General features: G+C 34.1%; 2 protein-coding genes across 12 annotated transcripts in view; one reads left to right on the forward strand and one right to left on the reverse strand.

Annotated features, from left to right (window-relative positions):
• COG5 (component of oligomeric golgi complex 5) overlaps positions 1 to 20,426 on the forward strand; it is a 277,344-nt gene that overhangs the window by 58,029 nt on the left and 198,889 nt on the right. The window lies entirely within an intron of this gene.
• On the reverse strand, positions 890 to 8,883 carry GPR22 (G protein-coupled receptor 22). 3 transcript variants are annotated; one of them, XM_086396864.1, is made up of 4 exons: positions 8,803 to 8,883; positions 8,407 to 8,655; positions 6,542 to 7,482; positions 890 to 4,853 (listed from the first exon to the last, which is right to left on the reverse strand). In XM_086396864.1, the coding sequence occupies exon 4, from the start codon at positions 4,827 to 4,829 to the stop codon at positions 3,528 to 3,530; it is 1,302 nt and encodes a 433-aa protein (XP_086252990.1). In that variant the 5' UTR covers positions 4,830 to 4,853; positions 6,542 to 7,482; positions 8,407 to 8,655; positions 8,803 to 8,883; the 3' UTR covers positions 890 to 3,527. The 3 variants fall into 3 exon arrangements, with proteins under 3 accessions (XP_086252990.1, XP_086252989.1, XP_086252988.1); XM_086396863.1 differs by having other exon boundaries at positions 6,442 to 7,482; XM_086396862.1 differs by lacking the exon at positions 8,803 to 8,883 and having other exon boundaries at positions 6,442 to 7,482; positions 8,407 to 8,778.

Consider the following 20,426-nt stretch of genomic DNA (forward strand, 5'->3'; position numbering starts at 1 on the left):
AACTTACCAGATAAGTTCTCACTGCTGTATTACTTTTCTTCTACAAAGAACTGTGTTTTCTGTTTCCAGAATACACTTATTTAGTAGCTTTCCTTTTATTTTTACTGTTCTTAAATCCAACATAATTCTTTTCTTATCAAGAATTTGATTCTTTTAAAATACCACATTCTGATTTTTTTATAGGTATTTTCATACTTTTTACTACGTTGATTCTGTTTTTTAAGCTCTGAGGGTAATACATAAGTTTCTGCCATATAACTCTCTTCCATAATGCCTTCTACTTTGTAAGGATTCAAATGTTAATAAAATTACAAAGCTTACTTGACTGTATAGTCATAAAATATAATAAAGCCAAAAGCTTTATTGGCTTTGGAAAGTAGTCTTGAAGTTACTGTATTGAAGAAAGCTCTACAAATAAAGCACTTGCTTTCTTATACTTTTAGGTTTTTGCATTTAAAAGTCTAATCTCAGTAAAATCTCAGGAGTTTGATTTTTTAATGTCCGACCAGACAGCTGAATTTTGCTATAACTTTATTTGGGGGATTAAAAAAACAGACCACATACCTAAAAATTGACTTATCATGAGTGAGAAGTACAGAATTATTAGGAATGGCATTTTTAATTAAAGCATAATTGTAAATAATTCTTTTTTAATATGTTTGAACATCTGTTGGGTACAAGTTGGTAGAATAACAATGACCTTAAATTAGGAAACAAATAAAAAAAATAGTAGTTCCATATCTTGTTGAACATTCTTCTTTAGTTAGTTTTTAAAATAATAGTTGTTTCTGTAGTTTTTAAGAACTAACACAGCTGTATAGCAATTGGTATCTGTGAATGTGATTTGTGGCAAGTGGGTTAAAAAAAATGATCTTAAGAAGATCCCATATTGAATTTATTGTTACCTTTATTGCTTTTGCATTTAAAACTTCATTCTAACATGAAAAATTTGCATTAATGCTTTTAAAAATAAAATTATTTGAAGTAAAGTAAAAAGTTTACATGTTATAGTAAGAGCCATTGTAAGAAGAATAAAAATAATTCACCTTTTCATTGAATAAGCATTTAAAAAAAGGTTGTCTAAGCTTCTCGTTCTTTCTTTTTAAGCTGAGATCAGCTATTGCAAGCATATTTGTGACTTGTTTTTAAAAACTGAAGTTTCAACATAAATGTTATTTTAGTTTACAAGTTACACATTATTTAACACTAACAAGCTATCAGAGGTTATCTAGTAAATATGAATATCCTTGATTATAGATCATTGGGTACACTTCTATATATCTGAAAGATTACTACAGGTGGGCAGAAATGCTTGTTAGTTGTTCTTGTGTCAAGTGTAGAAATAGTAATAGTTTAGAAGGAAACATTATAATGTTTGCTGTTTATTTCTTATTTTGTTAGTTTTCTTATTACAGAGAACAAGAAGGCAATAAGGCAGTTTAGACAGATTTATTAGAAAAGTGGTTTTTAACTGAGTTTTTTGGCGTGTTTATAGACTTGAAGATGAAAAATATTTAAAACATAAAGAGTTTTTCTTAATATGAAAACTTTAAAAATAGTCTGATTTTCACTTAGATTAAAAACTCGATATTAAAATATTTATGCTCAGAAATCCAAGTATAAAATTAGTTTAAAAAATTTAAGGAGTATGTTAGAAGATACTCTGTGCTAGATATACTTATCTAACAAAAAATTTTTTGATGTCTGTATGAAATCCTGATATCTCTTAAGAGTTTCAAAATATTAGTCCTACTTGTTTATGCTTCATATTGTCAAATTGAGACATTTCTTTAATTCTATTAAAGAGTACAAAGTAAGGCAGAAGGAAACTGTTCCTTTGCTAAGATTTGACATTATGTCAATTATTATCAGAAATATATCACTATTGAATTTCTCATGTAATCTCAGTGAATTCAAGCTATTGCATGGTGCTCTTTTCCCCAAGATATAAGATAGTTCAGTAAACTAGACTGGGTGAATTTCATTTATTTACACAAAAGTGGTGTATTACTGTTTTTTTTCTTAAGAGTCCAGCATTTAATTTTTAATTATAGAAGACCACCTGATGAAAACAGTTTCTTTCAATGAGAGATTGTTATTGAATTGTTTGACAAATTTTTTTATTTAAAAATGAGTTGCTACTTAATTTAGTGAATACAGTATGAAAAAACAGAATAAAGAATTGTTCAGTTAACCAATTACAAGGTAGCAAGTATTTGCCTACATTAAATAACTTATTGCTAGTTTTCATATACAATGATAATTAGCACTTACTATTAGATTATAACACTTGGAAAATCCTTGTTTGATATAAGATTCTCAAACCTGATATCTATAATTGGGATTAGTAATTTCATAGTTTTCTAATATGAATTGAGGATTGGAGGCAAATGCTTTAAGTTTATGTGTTGTAGAGTAAAAAACATTCACAAGATTTATTGCCACTTTAGTGATTTTCAGAGTTGAAAAGAACTAGAGTATTTTGAAACACTTGGGAGCTCTGATAGTGTAGGAACATTGTATAAATTTTATTACTCTAAAGTTGCTATGTATCTAAAATTATAAGTAGGTGACTTTTCTATAATGACATAAAGTCTTTTTTCCCCCATTCCTAGAATTCAGATTTTAGTAGTTAATTTCTGTTATACAAGAAGTCCAACTTGAATATAAAGTTAGGATGTCAGTTTATTTTAATGTTCTGGTTTTTGCCTGTATACTGTATTAATCCAGAGCATTTTGTTTAACTCAACCAAAGTGAGGAAGGAAGAAAGAAACTTTGGTTTTCTTCCTTCTTTTTATTGTCAGTTCATTTGTATATTATAGGCATAGTGCCCTTGATCTTAAAAAATCAAACTTTTCTTCATAATAAACTTGAATTTCAAAAGTTTCCCTGTCTTGATGTACATATACAGTTGTTTGTTTTTTTCTTTTTGAATTTTAAAATCCTGATAAATCCTGCAATTTCCTACATTCCAAAAAGGATAAAGTTTCATAAATAGGTCATTACTTTTGATGCATCAAACATTATAGCAAGTAGACTATGTTAGAAAACATAATATAGCAGTATAGAAAATCCTGGGTTGTTTTGATTGTTTGGAACCCATAATTTTGGTTTACATTAAAACACTATTCCAGTTATTAACATATAAATATATCTATAGTTTGTGGCTTAGAAACAAATACACTTTATAAAAAAATGCAAGGATACCTGTGTCAGTTATATTTTAAAGTTATACAGTGTTTTAAGGCTATGTATTTATTCTTTAGAAAATATGACTTACATGAATATCTTCTGATGGACATAATATTGACAAAATATACACATGATATTACCTTAACAAACTGCCATGCAACAAATACATTAAGTAATGAAGAAATTGAATATATATGACCTAATCTAATCTTGACATTTACATTGAAAGTTTACAACATAACCTATACTTAAATTGTTTTTCTTATATTTGGCAGTAATTCATTTTTTACAATTTAAAATTTTGAATGTGGGTTTGGTGAAACTTAGACTTTCCCTAGTCTGTGACAACCTGAGGTACTAAACATTTTTCTCTTATTTCACTATCTTCAAAGGTGAGTTTTTTGTTTCTTTTAGGATCTATCCAAGAGTTGTGTATTACAGCATTATTAGGCATGGGATCAGCTTCTACTATGGAAACAACTCGCTTTTTCATTTTACTTTTTAAGACCTTTTGAAATTTTTGTCTAGTAAATGCATATAATAGAGGGTGAAATATAGTTGTTCCATAACCCATGACTAGAAAACACAACCTTAATTTTACTAAAAGGTCACTTGGGCCTAAACATAAAATGGTGGTATTTAAAACAGAAATTGGTGTCCAGCAGAGAAGAAATGTAGAAATAATCAATAAAGACATTTTGAAGACTCTCTTTTGCCTTTCTCGTCGTTCACGGTGTCGTTTCATAGCTCGCCGGAGAGCGATTATTACAGACACTGAAGTTCTAACACCAAAGACTACATTTCTCCCACCACTGCCTTGTGACATGTCTGTAGTCTCGTGTTGTGTGGTTAGAGAGATTGTCTTTTTCTTTCTTGCTTTCTTCTTCTGCCCTGTTGAGAATCTTGTGCCTATTCGAATATTGAGAGCCTGAAGTATTTTGCTGTATGTGATTAACATCACTATGACAGTGAAAAAGAATATTGGAATCTGTACTAGCAGGTGATAATACATTCCCAGTTCAGTGTAGTATTCATTTGTGCTGACACACAAAAGTGTCTTGTTTTCCCATGTATTTCCACTTTGAAGGCTGAAAAAATTTACCTCAATAAAGGGAATCAGGAAAGAGAAAAACGAAAAAATCCAAATGGATATCATTAGCATTGCAGCTCTGCCCATTGTCAGAATTCGGTTTGCAGGCTTTACAGAGATGTCGTATCTGTCCAAAGTGATAGCGAACACGTTGATTGCTGTTGAGACACTTGCAAAAGATACACAGGCCTCATGGAAACAGCAGATGAGAGCAGTGTTACTCTCCAGTGAAAGCAGAAGGATAACTATAGTTAGAGGAATACATCCCACACAAATGATTACATCAAGTACATGAAGATTCATTGTAATAATGTTACTGACAGAATTGATTAAGTTGGATTTCATGCAGTAAAGTACCAATACGGTGAGGTTGCTGCCAAGTCCCAACACAATTTCTAACATAAGAAATCCGGTGAGAGACACTTGAAAGCTTAATGGATATGATAGTGGTTGGTACATATTGGTGTTGATGTCATCAATGTCATCTCGCACTGTAATGTTAGATTCAGACTGCATGTTGATTTCCAGAATGGGAGAAAAACACATTCTTTTGGAGCAGCTGTTTTTTCCCTAGAAAGTGAAATAGAATAAACTATTTGATATTCAGCAATTTAAATGACGTACAAAACCTGTGTTTATTGTGAAAAAAAATTTTATTGTGTACTTAGTTTAATTTTTAACTTTATAAACTGTTAATGGAAAATGTAGAAATGTCAAGATTACATTGTTTTGATGTAAAAGGAAATTGGTCCATTTGAAGAAATAACTATTGGGGATTGCTTCTATATGGCTTGAAATTATTTAATAAACTAAAAAGGTTTTTCTTATTAGGGTTTTTCAAGGTTATTATTTGAGATACAGTGTATTTTTGTATAATAAAACTACCCAGTATGCAAAAGTAATTTTAGCCCAGTGTTTTAAGATTTCATTTTAAATATTGTAAGTAGGTGGAAAATAAATGCTGTTTTAACATGTTGTGGCACAATTAGTGTAGGTGTAATTATTCCCATGAGATTTCAAATGAACAGGAGAAATCTTCATTTAAAATGATAAATGGCACAGAGCCCTAGTTTGTTTTAAATCACTTTGTCCTTGTTCCTGATTGAAATTCATATTCAGAAGTCTACAGTGTGCTTGGGGATATCTGGAGTTTTTTCCCACTGAAGTAGGAAAATGATAAATATTTCATATTTTGCACTGAACTTTACAAAGAGCAAAAATTGGAAGAAAAAAGACAGTATTTTGAAATAAAACACCACAAACCTTGGTAAAAGAGCACTAATTACTTCTATGAATGAATGATTTGTGACCACACCCTTTCATATCATTTAGAAGGAGAAAATGGAAATTTAATATCACTTAAGAAATAGCCATTTTTGTGATGGTTTAAAAGAATATATCAATTGATTTTATTAAGCAGAATTTTTGTAAACAAAAAATGAAATTTTAGGGAAAAAGGAGTATCTGAAGCCCATTTTCTGAGGAATCTATTAAATTTTCACATTCCCTATAAAACCTTTTGTATAAATCACCCAGTATATATCATTTTAAGGAAAATTAAAAAAAAAAAACAACTCTTGCTAATTCATGCATATTTATGTTTTAATATAGAAGTTTAGAGTAATTTATAAAAATAATGTCTGATTTGCTGGGCTAAAATGTCAGTAATTCATATATTAAAATATAAATGATACAACCAACTATATTTCACATTTCAAGTACAGCATTTTGCCTGCAAAACCATAACAAATTATAAAAGCTAACAGTTTTCAGAACTTATGTTAGCCTTTCACTTGTTGTAACCTTTGACAAGTTTTAGAATACAGTTTTATTTATGCATATTATTTTAGAGGTAGTATTTCAGAAACACAAATGCTGATAACATTAATTTCTTTTGAGCTTAATATAAAGTATTACTAAAGGCATATATTTGAGTAAGTGAAAGTCTTAGCCAGCATTGAAATCCTATAAAAATGAGAATTTTATAGTGTGCCAGATTTTCAGAACTGACAGATTAAAACATCAGATCTTTGTCACAGCAGTTAGAAGTGTCAATTTTAGGCAATAACGGAGGGAAAGGCATTGAACTGTAGATCAAGATTCTTTTCTCTTGTAAATGTTAAACAGTGCTGTGGGCTGCATGCATCTTCTGACCTACCTGTTTGTTGTTGCCTTATGGGCCTTTTGGCTCACTATAGCAGTTTTCCACAATATGATAACATGATGTCATTGACAGATTTGGATATGATTTTTTTTACCTGACAACATGAAGTAGCTGTGTTTTATTTCATGTCTTGTAGGAATTCTTTCATTTTTCTCTTCAGTACTTCAACTGCATGAATTGTAAGATTTAGTTGGCTGATGGATTTCTAAAGACCAGTACAAAATACTTGTGTTTGTTTTACCTTAAAAAGTCACAACCGAGAGAAACTTCCTCAAATGATAGGCGTTATGTTTCCCTTTGAGAGAGTTTATGATGATGTTTCTTTATTTTCCAGAACATGTGAAAACAGAAAGGAAACATAAAGTTCCTAGCTTCTAAAATGTTTTTAGACATCCTTTTGTTACAAATGTAAATCTACTTCTATAGCAGTCCTCATTACTTTGAAATGATTTCTTGGTCACATAACTTGCTTTGTAAGTCCAGTCCATGTTCTCTTGATAAAAACCATCTGCTATTTAATTTGGTTTGTTTTCATTAGAAGAGGACACATAATTGGTCATAAAACTCAGATGGAAAAATTCTTTAGTAATATTAATTGATATGAATATCTGAATATTTAGTGCAGAAAAATACTTGATAAAGCCTCATTAGCTTGCTGATAATGTATGTCATTTCTTTTGGCAATCCATGTTTCATTGTTTCTTCAAGAATTGGTGGCTCCACGATTCTGGTAATGTTGTAGTATAAAGTTCTCCTTTAAAAATGCTCACCATTTTGTTTTCAGGGTTTTTCAGTTACATTGTTTTTCATTTTGTGGCTATTTTATATGGCATCTTCTTAGTATTATTACTATTGATGTGTTATAATCCCAGCAGTCATGTAGACCTCTGTTCTCCAGTTTTAACTCCTTAATGTCTTAAAATCATGTGTTGCAAGAATATCCTGCAGTTTATGGTTCAGACAGCTAGGGAGATGATGGATCAGATGCATTCTTCATATTGTCAGTTGTAAATACTGAATTAGCTGCTTTGAGCCCTTGTGAAAAAGAAAAAAGTAGTTAAGCAATAAGGTTCCTAATAATTTTCAATTAATTGAAAATTACTTTGGTTGTGCTTATTTAACACCATACACAATATTTGTTATCAAAGTAAGGAAACTGTATGTATTATTAGAGCCATAGCTTATGCATAAATTTAAAGGTTTCTTTAAGTAAAAATATTCTCTTTTCCTAACGAAGACTAAAAATTGTTATTCAGTAACAGAGTTAACATTACAGACATTGTGTTTTTTTAAACCAATTTCTGCTCTCATTTTAGAAGTTAAGGTGTATTTTCAGAGATTATGAGCAATTAGCATACATTGAAAGTACTGTCATTCCTTCTTGTCTTTATAATAATTTAACAGTATTTCTTGCTGTAAAATATTATAGCTTGCTTATTAGCACAGGGTTTGAATTTTAACTGGTTAAAACAGATTCCATGATAAATACTATAAATTTCCTTGATGAAATGTTCATGTGGTTGAAATATAAAGGGTGATATAAAATGTAACTGCAAATTAAATAATTTTCAGTGAACATGCCCAATAATAAACTTAAGCTAAAATTGAGTAATAATAGCTAAATAATAAACCTGATTCTTTCAAGAAATATAATAGTTTTTTGAATACTTGAGAAAGACTAGTAATGACATTAGGATATTTAGTAATTTGAAGTGATTTAAAAAGCTGGGATCTTCATCGTGATTCAACAAAGAATATTCTTTATATTTAACATACCATCCTAAAAAATTACATTTAAAATATACCATATCTTAAATAGATCTAAAAGATACATGTTTAGCAATAAGTAGAATTAAGCAAATAAACTCTTAAAATTTAGGCTGAAATTTTTCAAAGTAATTTTACCCCACTATGCTGGTTCAAAAGCAGCTGAATACTATAATAAGGAGCACAGCTTACCTCTGCTAAAGATTTGAAAGATTCTTGATGTAGTTGAAGCGTTTCCAGTTTTGATTGATTCATTTTGTTCACTGGTTAGTAGAGGACCGGGAAAGAGGGTCATAATCACCTCTTCGGAAGAGACCTTAATGAAAATATGTGTCTGTACTATGCCATTGTTTCAGCAGTACTGCTAATGTATGGAACATGTAGTGCTGCTTGGAGGCTGCTGCAGTCTCTCACTCTTCCTACTGTGGAATCAATAAGCATCTGAAAATACATAATGAAAGTAATTTAACATACTGAAGGCTTCTTGTCTCCAGAGACAACACTTAGATTCAGTCTTTCTAAAAAGGAATGGCACTGCTTTTCAGAGGAAAGCCTGTTCTGGGCAGCTTTTGCAGAATGACAGCCTACCTTGTCGCTTCTCTCCACTGCAGAGAGATGCAGTGCATTCACTAATTTTGATTGGTCAGTTGTATTGGGCTTAAATTGTGCTTCATATGTATAGCAGGGATTTTTCATCCCCCACTGTTTTATATAAGGGTGCTTTTTTAAAAGGCTATATTTATAAATGGTTGTGTGTTGCTCTTAAAAGAACATGAGTAAATCAGTCTTTAAAAATGCATATTCCTTTCTGGTTTGTTGTTCACTTATGCCAAACATCAAAAAATACAGGGAGGTGGCAGGGGGAGGGGGTAAGAAAGAATTACATAGTAAAATGTATATATTCTTTTTAAAGCCTTGGATAATTGCACTTGAAAATATTTTAGTTGTATATATGTTTTAGGTTGAGATTCTTTGTTCTACAAATAGAAAGCCATTGCATCTTTACTGTGAACCACGTTGAATTTCAACTAGTTTGTTTGTATTCAAGTCATTTTCTCTGTGTATCCCAAATTCTTGTGAACATCCAAAGGTGTTAAATATTATTATGACTGCAGTAGTCATTCATTCAGGTATTCATTCATTTCATTCATTCATTCATTCAAAATATCAATAAAACTTGATTTAAGGTTTTTATACCCTACAAATATTCTTTAAAATTCCATTGCTATTTTTAAAAGTATGTAAAGATTTAATCACATGTATTACTTTTGTTATTACTACTCAACCTTCACCTCTGGTAACCCATTTTGCTTGGTAGATACATACTGGTCATGTGCCATTGTATTTTATTTCAGCTGATTGTTTCTGTTTTTAACATATGTTCTTTTAGTGGATTGCTATACCTTAATATTATATGCAGCTGCATGTTAAAGTTATTGGGTGAATATATTGGTAAAGGAAGTTAATTATGTATCTTCATAAGTTACAAAGCTAAATTATTTTTGGGATATTCTATCAAAAGAATTAAAAGCAATGATGGAAGTAACTTAAAATATTTAAATTTAAATTTAAATTAGTTTAGGTTGTTCAGTTGCTAAGATGTGTCAGACTGAATAATTTTCTGTTTTCAATATTGAACACATTTTATTGAGGAAAATTGTTTTTTTAGACTTGAATATATAATATGGCTGGATTATATATCTCAACAAGACAGAAGACATGTTTCAAATCATTGAATTATTAGAATATTGATTACCTGCTTCCATTATTTTAGGAATATTAATGATCTACATTTTTAAGAAAATGTCTACTAGGTTTTTAATTTATAATTGTAATTATTCTTTATAATTTTGAAAGTCAGTATACATTTTAATGATCTTCCATTGCTAGTGTTTAAGCTGCACATAGAGCTGGCTAAATAATATGTGGATTGTGAGTTGGATTTCCATAGAAGTTGAGAATAATGTGGTAGAAAATTCTGCTGTGAATTTCTGAAGTTTTTTGCACAGCTTTGGGTGGCAGAACTTTGGTAATGATAAAAATTAAAATACTGTTCCACTTTTTGTGCATTTTGAAAGTTGGAGAAAAGGATCTTAGAAAGACAGCCATGTTGAAAGGTTGTGCAGGCGTGCACACACACAGGCAATGTTGTTTGAAGCTTAAACCTAAAACCATAGAAAAGGTAGCATCAGTTGAAACTTATGGTAGAGCTAAGAAGTTTACTAACATACTGGAATACATATAGTGCTTTCCTGCCAGAGAATTGAAGTCTTTGTTTATATTTTTCCTCACAATATCACCATAAAGTTGAGGAAACAAAGGCATAGAGAAGTTTAAGGACATGAAAGGAAAGTTAGTAGTAGAGCTGATGTTGGAACTCTGCAAAGCCCCCTCCAACTGAATATAGCTGGCCTTCTCTCTTTGGAAAATTCTGAGGGTTCTTTTGGCTTAAAATTGGATGATTTGGGTTTAGTCACTACTGAATAGTTACATGACTTTCAAGTCATATATTCTCTGTGTCACCATATAGCTTTTACTTTTTAAATTAATATTTATTTATATGCTTTGTTTAGCTCTCTATGAGACAGTATTTCTAAGCTATACTCAGACTATTTTGAAAAAACATAAATTCTGGAATCTCTCTAAGACATAATGGCAGCAAGAAAGTTCAGGTCTAGACAACACTTTTTATTCCCTGTGACTTGTGGTTAGGGATACACAAGATACTACAAGTAATTACTTCTTACTGCATACATTGCTTGGTATAGTTTTCTTTTTGTTTCGTATTTTATTTTTTGGCTGTGCCCCACAGCTTGTGGCATTTCAGTTCCTCTATGAGGGACTGAACCTGGGCCAAGATAGTGAAGGCCGAAATTGTAACCACTAAGCCACCAGGACTCTCCTCTATAGTTTTCTTTTTAAAAACCACAAATTGGTTTGGTGAATGTAAGGTTCTCTGATTTCTTAGCAGGATAATTCTAAATTCCTTTGTTTTTAACAAAGAAGAAAATATCTAAACTCCTGGATTGAGAATCAGATTTATTTTTTCATGAAAAAAATGACATCAAATTATAAATATCAGAATTTACAGGATTCTTCTTTCCATAGAAACAGACTTTCACAGTTTTGTTTTTAATATTTTTTGTGTTCATGTAGGATACTAATTTTGAAAAATGCTGCAATTAGTGATTTAACACCAAATATAAAATTTGTAAAATTTTGTAAAAATCATTTTATAGATTACTTAGTTAATTAATAACCTTGGAAGGCAGTTTAACTTTCCTAATAATGACTAAGCAACAGATATGAATCTAACCTTGAAATAGCTCTATTAAAATCCTTTTTCACAAATTGTATTTTTCTTTTGCTTGAAAGCATTTTGATTTTTATTTAGTTTAGAAACTAAAATTCCTGATATGATAGTCTTTGGTTTCTAGTTTTATATATTTGCCTCCTTCAGTTTGGACAACTTTGAGTATGAGAGAGTAATTTACTGTTCACATTTAAATTTGCCATTCATATCAGATCATTCTTATCTAGCTTCTGTCTGGTTCTGATGCTGCAGAATTCTTGATGATTTTGAAATTATAAATAAAAAACTCAGTTTTGTGAAATGTTGGAATTAACCACAACTGATGGTGCTTTGAAACTGTTTGCAAAGTATGTATGCAATGTGCTGTGCTCAGTCGCTTCAGTTGTGTCTGACTCTTTGCAACCTGTGGACTGTCGCTCGCCAGGCTCCTCTGTCCATGTGATTCTCCAGGCAAGAATACTGGTGTGGGTTGCCATGCCCTCCTCCAGGGAATCTTCCCAACCCAGGGATTGAACCATACTTCTGGCGTCTCCTGCATTGTAGGCAGTTTCTTTAACCACTGAGCCACCTGGGAAACCCATTAGCACACTAAGACCCCCTAAACCTTGTTCCCATTAGCTCATGGTATCAGAATGTAGAGAAGCAAACCTACAGATCTGTCTCCTGACTACCTTCATAAGGCATGTAACTGGTCTGTTATCAACTACACACCGGCCTCCTGAATGCATGGTTTCTCCAGCCTTGCAGAGCCCCTTAAACTGCTGCTGCAAGCAACACATGCAGTAAGCAAGAGCACCAGTATAAAGACAAACGCTAATTGAATAGTGTCAGAGCAGCATTTCACATACTCCCGTCAAGCACAGGATATGAAGTAAGTGAAGAACAGAGCCGGGAGAAATCATGTCCTAGAACAGGACTGGTAGGCACTGAGAGTGGGCTGTGCAGTAGTGTCCTGTGCACTAGCAGGAAGTCAAGAGATGCACACCATACCCTGTTTCTACCAAGAAATGAGAAGAATGGGCTCTGACAGGAAAATATTCTATCCCTAAATAAAAACAGCATGGCACATGGACTCTGAATGCACATTTATGGTGTAAAAGAATTTCAGTTCTCTGATTTCATAAAGCAAAAATCTCAAAAAAAAAACAAAAAAAAAACAAGTCTTTGTGATTGAGTTTCAGATTAACTGGCACTTTATTTTGCTTAAAACTTAAACATTGTCAGTTTGAGAAGAAATCCACTGTGATATATAGAGCTCCCCATTTTAATTCTATGGTTTCTTCTTTTGATCCTTGGTAAAATTTTTCATCCAAGAAACAGAATAGATACTTACATATATTTAAAAACATGAACCACTAGAGAATGAAATAGGAAATCAAGAAAGATTTAAGTTTTGGCAGCCTTGCTTTTTTTTTAATTCTTTAAAGACTGTAGCAGAATAAAAGGATCACTGGCTCTTCTAGAGATTACAAGTGATGGAACTAAAAACAAACAAACAAATCCATATCCTCAAACAAGGTCAGGTAACCTCAATTCCCTGCCCTGCCCTACAGTAAAAAAACATGAATACCTATAGTAGTATTTTTTTTTAATTCAGGTAGAGAAAGAAGCAATAACTTTTAACTAAAACCTCCTACATTTTTTGATTGCCATTCAACTTGCTACCATTAAGCAAAAAGCAAAATTCTCATAGTGTTTACCTCAAATCTTATTGCTTTACAACTGTGGCATACCCTCCATTAAAAATAAAAAGATGAAGCAGTCAATCCAGTGATTAATTTAACATGGCTTTCATTGAGAAAAGGGGGGACAGGGACGAGGGGGTCATGATGAAGAGAAGACCAATAGACAAAAAAGGTAAATTAAACACACAGTGGTTTTCTTTAAGAAAAAAGAAGAAGAAGAAGAAAATGTATTTTCAACAAGAGGGGAAAAAAGCATTGAAAGCCCATGAGTTAAACCATATTCTATCTTAAGTAGCTTTTCTTTCTTTTTCCCTCTTTTTTTCTTTTTCCTTGTCTCTCTCTCTCTTTTTTTTTTTTAAATTAAAATCTCTCCCCAAACCATCATCACTTTTAATATTGCCCAGACTGGGCTTCATCTTCAGACCCTTCATCCCCGAATTTCTCAGGTGGAGGGCTTGAAGATGTTTTCTTTTCTAGAGGACTTTCTGGTTCCTCATCTTCTTTGGGAAGAGGAGTCTTTTCCTTTGAGCCTGTGAAGCTATGGGGCGACCCACTTTCCCCTTCCCTTTCACAGGACTTGGTGTCACTGTGGCCTTTATTTATGTATGCAATAGCAGTTTCTAATTGCTGAAAAATCACTTTTAAGTTGTATTGTTTCAAGGGTACTTTTCAGTGAATACTTAATGTAGCTAACTCTCAACTCTCTAATATTGGAGGCCAAGGTAGAAAGAATTATTTCAGTATACAGCTAATTCAAAATTTTCATTTGGCTTCTCAACTTTAAATTTCTTTCACAGCAAATGTTTTATCAGAAAAATAGAAATAGACCATCTGCTGAAAACTCCCCATCAAATGAGGAGTAACCAGGGTAGTACAAAGTCAACAATATTGGTGATTCATTACTTACAAAGGAGGATAATTGAAAACTGATTATAATTGAATAAAGTACATGCATCAGAATTATATATCTGAACTGAAAAACTCCACAAAGCCTTCTTTCCCATCCTTCCCTACCTCACCTTAGTTGAGCATTTCAATTTTTCGTTTTTATTTTTCACAATATGTAATTGTAAGTCATTTGCCAGTATCTATTATAAAAATAAATATGTGGCATTTCTTTTTGTTTTTCTCATCCAAACCGTGATTTTGGACCCTGTGATTATTACTACTTTTTAATCTCCGTCTGTTGTCCTACTGTTGGCATGTTGTTTTGGAGGCCTTGTCCAAATCATTATCACCCCTGACCCAGTTTTCTGGCTTACTCTTTTCACTGCCTGTATCTCTTTTTGCCTCTTTAAATATTATAGGTTTTGTTGACATTTTTCTCTTATATTTCAACCAAAGAATTACACAAACATGTTTGTGCTTTTTTTCACTTCGGTTTCTTTCTTTTTTTTCCTTGTTGCTGCTTCACATATTCTTGTAATTCTGTAGGTTATACAGAATCAAATTCATTTCTATGTTCTGAAACCAAGTCAGTTGATTAACTAGATGCTATATTTAGCAAAGCTGTGGCAGATCCCCTCTTCTGTTCTGTTATGGGTCCTTTGCTTATTTCTTCTCCTCCTCTTTTTTTTTTTTTTTAGTGTGGAGAAATGTAGTTATTTTTTGTATATTGACCTTGTGTCCTGCAAATTTACTAAACGCGTATGTTGTTACTAAGTTGGTAAGTCACTTCAGTCGTGTCTGACTCTGTGTGACCCCATAGACAGCAGCCCACCAGGCTCCCCCGTCCCTGGGATTCTCCAGGCAAGAACACTGGAGTGGGTTGCCATTTATATGTTAGTCTTGAGAAATTATTTTGTGAATTGCATGGTATTTTCTATACAGACAGTTAACGTCATTTGCAAATAGAGAAAGTTGACTCCCTTTTGAACCATGTATAACTTTTATTTCTTATCTTGCCTTATGCTGTGTAGGACATCTGTTACAAGATTTTATATTAGGAGAAAGACTCTGCCATGGACTCTGAGCATTCCTGAAGGTCCTAGGACATGCTGGTGTTGCTGGGCATACTAAGAATGAAAAGACCTGACTATTCTTTCCTTGATCCATTTCTCAAGGATAAAGGAGTTGTGTTTGAAGCTAGCATCCTTAAGTGATGCAATAATAACTCTGCAAAGAGTTTCTTCTGCTTGTTATAAAAGTGGTAAGTTGTCCAGCTTAGTGTTCTTTGGCTGTGATGCAAACCCACTGTATCCAGAGTATCTGCCTAGGCTCCTCTGTCAGGAAGAGTTGGATGGGAAGGTTAACTGTCAGTGACATGATCCCTCATGCTGCTTGCTGTGTTTTGAGTCCTTTGTGTCTGATCCAGGCATCTTAAGCTTTCTGCCAGCATACATGACAGAAACAAGCTAGCTTTCATAGCTTGCAAATAGGGTAAAATCTAGACCCTTCATGATTTTTGACAATTTTGGAAACAAGAGCATAATGTTGACTGAAACATGGCTTCCTACAAAAGAGAAGACAAGGGCCCTTGTGGGCTGGTTTAGAGAGTATGAGATCTGGCAGCAAATGCTCTTGTTTAAGGGGTGGGCTAGGCACTACTGTTTTACCTGTTAATGAGTTTTTAGAAGCTAAGCAGTGAGAGAACTAAACAAAGCTGCCCGAATGGTACTTTGGTTTTTGCTTAGGCTCTAGGCTGTAGGAAGAAAGAATATTATTATACCAATGAGGCAGCAAGCCTTTCAGCCTAGACAAAAGGCAGTATAGCTGTAGCTACTGATTAAGGGCTCCCTAAAGCTAAAATAAAAGGTGCCAGCAATGAGAAGAGAGCGTTGGGTAAACTTAATACATTTTAAGTTCATTTGTTGAGTCTAGGTAGGCAGCCGCTTGAAATTGAATGTAGCTGTGAAGTCTTAGGGAGCAGAGCTACTTTTTCCCTTTGTGCCCTTCGACTCGTCTCCCCCCTTGACTCCAACCTCAGCTGCTTAAAGTAGACACCAAGTGTGGCAGGGACCTCAGGGAGAGGGGAGAGACTCAAACTTTTATAGCTCTGTTGGATAGAGGTGCCCAAGCACTTTCCAACCCTGTCCTGTGGGGGAGAAAGTACAGTAGGTGGCAGGGAGGCTGAAAGCACTGAGAACTGCAGGGTGGAGCTGTCGCAGTGTGCACATGAGCAGATTAACAGCCCCTAGGCTCAGGGGCTTAAAAGAGTTTCGAGGTAGGTGGGAGGAGGCGGCATTGACTCTGGGGTGAGGAGCCAAGCAGAAGAAAAGCCTCCCACCAGCTCAGGCTGCTTCTACAAGCTGGCCTCCTCCACTGCCCTGTACTCCGCCTGCTCCTGGTCAGAAGGTAATGTCTCCTGGCAGCTGAGGCTATAGTCTCTTTTGTGTATGTGTTTAATTCCTTGGTTTGTGTTCCTGCACGGTGCTGAGTGTGTCTTGGGGGGCACGACGACACTCAAATTGAAGAAAAGCTAAAGTGTGGGTGGAGCCTCTGGTCTTATTTAGTGTACTGTTCTGGCTTCCTGTGCCAAATATGTATTTGGTATTAACATTTTTCACATTCTCATGTTGTGAGTGTCTATAAATTCATAGGAGATTGACCCATTCATGGACCCCTGCATGATGCCCTCCCTGGTGATCACCATGTATCATCCTAGGAGGAAAGAAAAAACCTTACCTTTAGTTTAAGAATTTGAGGCTGCTAAAGTGTTCAGGCCATTTCTCAGCACAGCAGTGCCACCTGCCTCACCCAGCTGCCAAGTGCACCTCTTTTGAACAGTCCTACTGCTTAAGGTCTTGTTCAAACCAGACATTTGACCCATAGTTGTCTTGTGACTCTCTGGTCCACTGTCACCATTTGGGGGTAGGTTAACTCAGACTTGACAGCCAACAAGGAAAGGGTCCAGTAGACTTAACTGAAAGAAACAAATGAGAGTGGTTTGTTCAAGGGTACAGCTGGCCTGGGCTTAGTGTACTTTTGGTTTTACATAAAGGAATAGAAGTGAACCCTTTTGGGGGAAACTTTTTCTTTCATTCCACCACCTGAAGCAAAGCACTCATTCCCTGGGGCCCTTGATGCACAGAAGTTCCTGTAAGTACATGGGCCTGGCTCACTGAAAGTTTGGCCAAGTTATAAGCTGATGATATTCATCGTGCTGCTGCAGCTGTTCAACCTCAGTGCCAGCTCCAGAAAACTGAGACTGGAGGTGACCACTTTATTCCACTCTCATAGCTCTGATCAGTGCTTCTCTTGATTAATGTTGTATTTTTACTGACTCCTGGGCTGTTGCCTATAGCATAGCCTTCATAGCATCACTTGGAAGATAGGTTAAAAGCATCTTTCTTTGGGACTGCAAACTGTGGAAACAAATTGCAACCACCAGTTTTGGTCACTGGAGTGTGTACATCCCAACAGCTGTCATTTCCACTTGGATCTGTTATCAGAAACAGCAAGATATCTGCTTTTTCCTCCCCTAGGAAAATAGTTTTTTTTTGTTTTTTTTTTGCTATTTCCTTTTCCTACCTCGAATGTATTTTCAACAATGTTCAGAAAATGAGAGGTTTTTTGTACCCCAATGGTTTTAGGCTTTTATTCTCCCTTATATTAGAGATGGAAGAAAGAACCAAGGCTGAACTTCATGCCTTTCTCTCATTAGCTGCTCTTGTCATTCCAAGCAGAGGGATGCTTTCTTAGACCTCTCACTCTGCACCTGGCCTTTTATTTTCTTTGATGCAAACCTGGAGAGGCTCTGAAGAACCCGTGAACGGGTTGTGGCCTTCATGGGTTCTGTGTTTTCTTGCTGGCACACACTCAGCCTTTAGGAATTTATTAACAATTTTAGCTGAATTATTTTTAATTGTGTCTAGAATTGTTTTCCCGAGGTACTCAAGTGCTCATGTCTACATTTATTTTACAGGGCACCTGTTTTTCCTTAGAGTTTGGGTTGGTTGGTTGATTGGTTACCTTGTTACCTCAGCTCTCCTGGGAGCTATTTACCATGATGATATACATTAACTTAATGACTGTACTTGGTAGATTACCCTTTTAGAAATTGCATGGTTTTATTTAGTTATTTGGACAAGGTATTTTGCCTGTATGTTCATGAGGGATTTTGGTTTGTTCTTTTCTTTTATTGTATTTTCTTTGTCTGGTTTTGAAATCAGGGCAATAATGTTGGGTTCATAATTAGTTGAAAAACGTTTCCTCTTCCTTTAGTTTTAAAAACATTTATGTAAGATCGGTGCTAGTCTTACCTTAATTGTTTAATAGAATTCAATAGAGAAGACAATCCTAAAGGAAATCAACCTTTAATATTCCCTGGAAGGACTGATGATGAAGCTGAAGCTCCAGTACTTTGGCCACCTAATGTGAAGAGCCAACTCATAGGAAAAGACCCTGATCCTGGGAAAGATTGAAGGCAAAGGGAGAAGGGGCCAGCAGAGGATGACATGGTTAGATAGCATCACCAACTCAGTGGACATGAATTTGAGCAAACTCCGGGAGATAGTGGAAGACAGAGGAGTCTGGCCTGCTGCAGTCCATGGGGTAGCAAAGAATCAGACACGACTTCGTGACTGAACAAAACAGAGAAAACATATGAGCCAGGAGGTTTTATTTTGTTTAAAGATTTTAATTATAAACTCAAGTGATTTAATAGGTAATAGAAACAGATTTTCTATTTTTCTTTTGTCTGTTTTGGTGATAAGTATCTTTCAAGTAAATTCTTGTATCATTTGAATTGTCAAATTTATTGACATTGATTTGTTTTTCTCATATTTTAATATTTGTACCATTGTACTGATACCTTCCCTTTCATTACCAGTATTGAAAATTTGTATCTTCTTTTTTCTTGGTCAGTTTACCTAGAAGTTTATCAGTTTTGCTAATCTTTTCAATAACCAGCTTTCGGCTTCATGTTCTTAATGAGTAGTGTTCTTATGGTTCTTATTCTGTCTTCATTTTTTTCTTATTTTCATTTTACGTAGAGAGCTATACTGACTTTTTTTTCTTTTGTCATTAAACTTTTTTTTTTTTTTCCTGTAGGCATAATTTCTGATGAGAGGTCTGTGATGGATTTTACCTTTGTACGTTGCTATGTAATTTGTCTTTTTTCCTCCGGCCATTTTTAAGATTTCCTTTTTATTTCATTGTTTCCATAGTTTCACTGTGGTTTATGTTGGTGTAGTTTCTTTGTGTTTACCTTCTTTTGGGTTTGCTTATATTCTTGGGTGTGTGTTGTTGCTGCTGTTTTTGCTATTTGTTGTTTTTTTCCATCAGATTTGAAAAAAACCAGTCTTCAAGTACTTTTTCTTTTTTATATCTTTCCTTTTCTTCTGGGACTCTGATAACATGATTTTTGGCCCTTGGTGTGTGTGTTAGTCACTCAGTCATGTCTGTTTGCGATCCCATGGACTGTAGCCCACCAGGCTCCTCTGTCTATGGGGATTCTCCAGGCAAGAATACTGATGTTCCACATATTATTAAGGCTCTGATCGCTTATATTTTGCAGCTTTAGTTTCGGTAGTTTTGCTGGCTCTGATTTCAGGTTCACTCGTCTTCTCTCTTGTAGTGTCTGATCTGTATTGAGCTCTTCTAGTGAATTTTTCAGTTCAGATACTGTTTTTTCTAGCTCTAAAAGTTTTATTTGATCAATTTTTATAGTTTCCATTTTCTCTTCATTGTGTTCATATTTTTTTTAAAAACCTGTGTACATAATTATAATAGATGTTAATATCTTTATCGCTTAATTTCGTCATTCTTTTGCATCTTGGTATTTCTAATAATTTTTGATTGGATACTGGCCATTGTGTTTGAACACTGTAAATGGATTTTGTTTTCTTCTTTTAGTGAATGGTGTATTTTGTTCCTTCAGGTAGTCAAGTTATGGATCAACTTAATTCTTTAGAGGTTTGTTTTAAGCTATATTGAGGCAGTTTTAGAGCAACCTTTAAAAAAACATATGAGAAATGTTGGAGAGGGTGTGGAGAAAAGGGAACCCTCTTACACTGTTGGTGGGAATGCAAACTAGTACAGCCACTATGGAGAACAGTGTGGAGATTCCTTAAAAAACTGGAAATAGAACTGCCTTATGATCCAGCAATCCCACTGCTGGGCATACACACTGAGGAAACCAGAAGGGAAAGAGACACGTGTACCCCAATGTTCATCGCAGCACTGTTTATAATAGCCAGGACATGGAAGCAACCTAGATGTCCATCAGCAGATGAATGGATAAGAAAGCAGTGGTACATATACACAATGGAGTA

This window comes from Bos grunniens, chromosome 4 (assembly GCF_055505025.1).
Source record: "Bos grunniens cultivar Pamir isolate PY7600 chromosome 4, Bosgru_T2T1.0, whole genome shotgun sequence".
Classification (NCBI taxonomy): Eukaryota; Metazoa; Chordata; class Mammalia; order Artiodactyla; family Bovidae; genus Bos; species Bos grunniens.